Below are 6,394 nucleotides of genomic sequence, written 5' to 3'. Positions count from 1 at the left end.
AAAAAAAAAAAAAAAAAGAGATTCATCTTTGTTATCTGGTGTGTGCAAAGTATACTATACACTTTTGACTTTAGGGAGAACAGTGTATTTAAAAGTTTTGGGCACTACATCATGGGAGTCTTTGAGGGCAGACACATTAGTACGAGGTGTAACATAAACCCGAATTAAGGTCCTAGATTCAATATAACAAACTATCGATCCAATGGGGTTCTAGAGTAAAATGAACCGTAGGTCCTAGATTTAATATAACAAACTATCAATCCAATGGCTTTTTAGAGTATCTTTATAAACTAAAAACTGAAACACTCCTTTCTTAGGTTTGTTTAAATAAACCCCCTCAAAAAAAGAAGAAGAAGAAGGTTTGTTTAAATAAAAGGGGGGAGGGACAACGTTTGGAGATAAAAACACTGGCTAGTTTTCATTTTAAGATTATTGGTTGAAACTTCAAAGATAATAGGAGACTTTCCATCTTTGCAAAACAAGAAAAGAACTAATAAATGACACGTATCTATCTATGGGTATATAGTCCAAAAAAACCACGTTTGAAAGTTGAAACAGAAGCCGCAACAAAAAAAGTAACAGAAAAACTGAGATCTCTTTTCTTCCTCTCTTCTCTTCAATTGTGGAACAAAAAAAGAGAAAGCCGTTGACCCTAAGATCTAGGAAGTGAGTGACTCACAAAAGCTTCAATCTTTTGGTAAGTTTTCTCTCATCCTTTTTTTGAGATCTATAATTTTCTTATTGCACAAAATTTTGTATTATAGACACAGAAAAATATGAATAGCGCTTATTCTTCAATACCCAAAAGATCATATTTAGAATTACAATCCCACAATGATTCTCAAAATCTTGGATCTCCTCCCATAACCCATGTCAATTTGGTCCCTTTTGATGATGAAGAAGGTGTTGGTAATGGTTATTTACATTCCTCCAATGGTGTACATAATGATGATGGTTTTGATGAAGATCTTGGTCCTGATTTTGATAATCATCCTCTTATTGATACCGGGTCTAAAACCGGGTCTGGGATTTCTGGGGCTGTCTTTAATTTAACTACTACCATTATTGGGGCTGGGATTATGGCCTTACCGGCTGCAATGAAGGTTCTTGGGTTGGTTTTGGGGATTTTTGTTATTATCTTGATGGGTCTGCTGTCGGAATATAGTGTCGAATTGCTGGTGAAGTTTTCGGTTTTGGTTAAGGCCTCCTCGTATGGTGAGGTTGTGCAACACGCGTTGGGGAGACCGGCTAAAGTGCTATCAGAGATTTTTATAATTGTGAACAATGCAGGTGTGTTGATTGTGTATTTGATTATTATGGGGGATGTGATGTCGGGTTCGCTTAATCATATTGGGGTTTTCGATCAGTGGTTGGGGCATGGGTTGTGGGATCACAGGAAGCTGCTGATCTTGGTTATTGTGGTGTTGTTACTTGCACCACTTTGTGCATTGGAGAGGATTGAATCATTGAGCTTGACTTCAGCTGCTTCGGTGGCTCTTGCAGTTTTGTTTGTAGTGGTGGCTTGTGTTATTGCATTTATTAAGCTTGTCGAAGGGAAAATTGAGTCTCCAAGAATTGGGCCAGATTTTGGGTCAAAAAAGGCTATTCTGGATTTACTTGTGGTGGTTCCCATCATGACGAATGCTTATGTTTGTCATTTCAATGTTCAGCCTATATATAACGAGCTTGAGGGGCGGACTCCTCAGAAGATGAATTGGGTAGGTAGGATCACAACTGTTATTTGCATTGTGGTCTATGCTTTTACATCTGTATCAGGGTATTTATTATTTGGGCAGGGTACAGAATCTGATGTGCTGACCAATTTTGATAAGAACCTTGGGATTCGTTTCAGTTCAGAATTGAACTATATTGTCCGGGTTGGATACATTTTTCATTTGGTTCTTGTTTTCCCAGTGGTTCATTTTTCGCTACGTCAAACAGTGGATGCCTTATTGTTTGAGGGGTCGGCTCCACTTTTAGAGAGTAGGAAGAGGTCTTTAGGGTTAACAGCAGTTTTGTTGGCACTTATATATTTTGGGTCCACTATGATTCCCAATATTTGGACAGCTTTCAAGGTTACGGGGGCAACAACAGCGGTGTCATTGGGTTTTATATTCCCATCTCTTATAGCATTAAGGTTAGGTCAGCAAAGGGGTTGTTTGAGCTTTGGGGAGAAGTTCTTGTCCAGGTTGATGTTAGTATTTGCCATATTAGTTGGCATTTTTGGAATGATCGGCAATATATATAGCATCGAAAGCCAATCCGAATGATCCTTTCATAATGATTTGAGGGTTGGTTTTTCTGGGCAAAGGGGTTGTTTGAGCTTTGGGGAGAAGTTCTTGTCCAGGTTGATGTTAGTATTTGCCATATTAGTTGGCGTTTTTGGAATGACTGGCAATATATATAGCATCGAAAGCCAATCCAAATGATCCTTTCGTAATGATTTGAGAGTTGGTTTTTCTGGGTATTGATTTGGAAATTTTATGCAGATTAATGGACAAAGCGTCTCTGTTTATGGTTTATTTCTTGCCCAATTTGAAAAATCTAATGAAATTGGGCGATGATGGATCTTAAACACAATGCTTCAGTATGTGATGATTGAAAGATCAGAGTTCACTTATGTTCCAGATAAAATGTTCTTTTATGCTTCAGAAGAACTGTGACAAGGTAAGCTAACTTGTCAGAAATGTTTTAGAGGAGAGTACATTGATATATGCATCACGTGCAGGTTGTACTGTATTTTCAAATTGATTTATGTCAAAATATTCTTAGTCCCACATTTATTTTTTTAACAGGGGATGCTGTTGTAAGTTGTAACTGTATAATTCATAAACAATACTGCTGTTTAAATGAATACTTCACTTTTATTAGCAAGGATCATTCTTCATTTCTTGGACAAAGCTTTGTTCTTTTAGTCATCATGTTACGCTGGATAATCCTTCATGATTGCTGGGTAGTTGATAGATTATGCATGAAGAAAGCTTCAAAACAATCCTTACACTTAAAAGAACTAAAATAACACCAGAAGTAATAAAAAAGGACATGTTAATGAAGGAGGTGACAAAGAGTAATGAGTATGAGTATCATTATAAATATGATCCAAAAAAGGTTTTTGTGGCTAAGGCTTTATTGTTATTGTTGTTGCTGTATTCAATACTTACACTCAGGATTTTTTTTTGAAGATGAAAATGATCTAAAGACTCTGTATAACTTTATATTTTAAGTGAAGATGGTCTATGTATTGCAGATTTTTGCCTCTTTCTCTCTCTTTTCCTATTTCCCCTCTTCTCCAATTTCTCACAATAAACCTTTGAAATTCATATTCCTTGTGTTTTATTAACAAAATCACATGCATTTAGTGAACCAGGTTGTTCATTCCTACTGGGCAACCATGAGTGTTTAATGAGATTGTTTTTTTTCGTTTGGATTAAAATGAGTTGAGAACCAATATAAACATCGGCAATAGTGAGAACCTTTTGTCATATCTGTCTCTCCTTAAAATTAACAAAAAACTGTATCCTCTAGTCAGCAATGTTGGTTGTGATTTCTCCACTAAAAGGGTTCTTATGAATGCGTTTGGTCAGCTTTCACTGCTACACATTCCCTCATCAATTTTCATTTTTGTTTTGTTTTGTTTTTTTTTTTTAAATTTCCTTAAGTTCATCATTATCTGTTAGTTTGGGTTTTGGAACGCTTAAAGATACCAGGTGAGAGTGATTTGGTAGTCAACTGATTGCTGCCTATGGGGGTAACTTTGGATTGTCTGTGTGGATTTTGTTACAGGCCTTCTAGCATTTCTTTCCGGGTAAGGAAATGTTGTTATGGACCTTTAATCTTACGAAGCAAAGCATGGCTGGGATTTGTGCAGAAATCAACCTTTCATTGTCAAAGACTAATTGGATCCTATTCCTGGTCTGGTCTCTGCTGTTGAGACAGTTGGGAGAGGTTGGGTGGGATGCTATTGATTATGACAATTGGTTTTTGGTGTATAATCTTTGGACTCTGATGGAGTAGTAAAGCTTCCGTCAAGTGAACTGGCATGAAGTGGTCATTTTTGGAAACGTGTTATGTCTATGTCGTGTGCAATATGCATTGGAGCACTAGATGCAATCAAACTCACAGGGATGGATTCACCAGTTATTTAGTGCTGGTTTGGTTATATTTGAAATTCGACAGTTCAATATGAAGTTAAGCCAGAAAACATGAAGAAAGTAAACTGGTTAATTCAGATGACACCAAAAAACAATGGGCGTTAGCGAGGAAAATGGAACTTGGAAAGTCTAAGCTTGGGGGGTTAAAGTGAATACACTCATTGACAAGTATTTGTTTGTGCTGGTTCAATGGATAATCTAGTTGTCCTCTACCCTTCCTGATGAGCCGAAGTCTTCTGCAAATCTGGGACAATCTTGGCCATAAGAACTGAATAAAATGCTTGCATTTCAAATGTAATCCAAGTTGCCATAGAATAAGAATTTTGTCGGAAATGGAAGCATTGACCATAACAACAATAAAGCATGCATGCAATGCAGCTGAGATTGGATGCAATTGTTACAGTAGTAAAGAGGGCAAATAAGCCATTAAAACAAAGCTTTTCGTAACTATTATATTTTAAAATTTCTGAATCAAGGGCAGTTAAGGAATCATGGGAACCATAATCAAGGATGAATTCTTTTAGAATTACAAAAATATATTTAGTTCTCTTATCTTTGCACTACATTATAATAGTGAAAAAAGAATACACGTGATTGCCTAATTTTTAAGAAATTCGTAGCCGACCTCAAAATTTTGAACTAACATTTTCTTGTTATTGTAATGTTTGCATAACATCGTGTATAGAAGAAAAAATTCGAAGGTAACAACGTTTAGTTTTTACTAGGCAGAAGAGGAGAAGAATAGGAGCATTCATCTTATTACATCGGGATAAAAACAAGTTTATAGTATATAATACAAGAAAGAATAAAAATATGCTTGGCCCCTAACCAATGTTCAGCTAAGGGAAAGCCAAAATTTGAAAAACTCATATCTCAATAAGTCATTTTTAACTTCTATTCTATAGTCGGCAGAACCAGAACCAGAATCTGAACATAGTAAAACTTAATTTTCATAGTTAAATTACGAAGTATCAGACTTGTAATTTTTGAGGCTCTTGTTTGTCTAAGATCACAAATGCGTGATGTTTAATCCAAATGAAAACAAGCCCACGGTGGTGCATTTCTACTCCTGAACCCTTTGGTTAAAAGTGAAGGTGTTCAGTGCCTGAACTCACCAATAATCCCCACAAGAACACAAGCCATCCCTTAAATGGTGGAATATACTCCCATCTCAAATAATAATCTTGCAGTGGCTAAAATTGGAAACAAATTTCATAAATGAGTGATCACAAATTCAGAGATTCTTCATTATCTGAACTGGTGTTCCATTTGGCATGCACAAGATCCCATAGGCAATGGTGAGCTTCTCACTGTGGTAAATAAGCTCAGCTTGTTTTTGTTCCTCTTCCACATCAGGCAGAACAAAGTTTGTATCTAAAGCGTCTATTCAGGTCTTTCAATGTCAAGTGGATCTCTCCAATCTCATTATGTTTTTTTTCCCCCCACAAGGCAGTAATGTAACTTGTTCTTGATCTGAATCTAGCTGATACCTGGTTCTTTGCTCATTCCCCTATCTTTCATTGATTGCCTTATTTTAAAAAATGTGTCCCACATACCTTGAGATGCACATATATTTGGATGTTTTGGATGAGAGCTACAGCTTCAGAAATTCGTCCTGCTCTCTCATGGAGATCAACCATACAAGTATAATGATAAACCAAAGGGGAAATTCCATAATCTTCGCTCATGGAATTAAAATAGGCCCAACCTTTATCCAAATACCCTGCATGGCCACAAGCACATAGAAACCCAAGAAAATTGATTTTATTAGGAAAAATCCGTTTGGATGGAGGACCGAAAAAGTGGGAGGATGGAAAAGTGGGAGGATGAAAAATATTTAGTTTTTCCTCTTATATGTTTGGTTGGAGGGGTGGAAAAGTGAGAGAGTGGAAAACTTTTTTGTTTGGTTGAAGAGAAAAAGGGAAGGATGGAAAATGTAATTTATATAAATTGACTATTATACCCTTATTACATAATATGTAAGAAATAGGTTTATTTGTACTCATTAAATAATATAAAATTTATCACATCATATATATAAATATATATTATTATAATGTAAAAATTACAATAGTGTATATATAAATTTAATTAGGCAAAGGACATTAGAGCAAAGACTACCCAACCTTGACAAAATATAAACAGAGGCATATCAAGATCATATTAAGAATAAATCAACCCAAACATTATACCCATACAAAGAATTGGCTAGACATTAACATGGACAATGGTAGGCAACAGGT

At 35.9% G+C, this 6,394-nt stretch overlaps 1 protein-coding gene across 1 annotated transcript; it reads left to right on the top strand.

Moving 5' to 3' along the window:
- Positions 1-504: 504 nt before the first annotated feature.
- On the top strand, positions 505-2,874 carry LOC112016538 (amino acid transporter AVT6E). Its single transcript, XM_065769888.1, has one exon. The coding sequence runs from the start codon at positions 777-779 to the stop codon at positions 2,268-2,270; it is 1,494 nt and encodes a 497-aa protein (XP_065625960.1). The 5' UTR covers positions 505-776; the 3' UTR covers positions 2,271-2,874.
- Positions 2,875-6,394: the final 3,520 nt, after the last annotated feature.

The sequence above is a fragment of the Quercus suber genome, unplaced genomic scaffold (assembly GCF_002906115.3).
Source record: "Quercus suber isolate HL8 unplaced genomic scaffold, Cork oak 2.0 scaffold_1615, whole genome shotgun sequence".
NCBI lineage: Eukaryota > Viridiplantae > Streptophyta > Magnoliopsida > Fagales > Fagaceae > Quercus > Quercus suber.
The sequence above is the reverse complement of the archived record's forward strand: the minus strand, read 5'-3'. Positions and strand labels throughout refer to the sequence as shown.

What these genes read in the sequence shown, in the direction of transcription:
- LOC112016538 (XM_065769888.1), top strand. Translation starts at nt 777, where the DNA reads ATGAATAGCGCTTATTCTTCAATACCCAAAAGATCATATTTAGAATTA.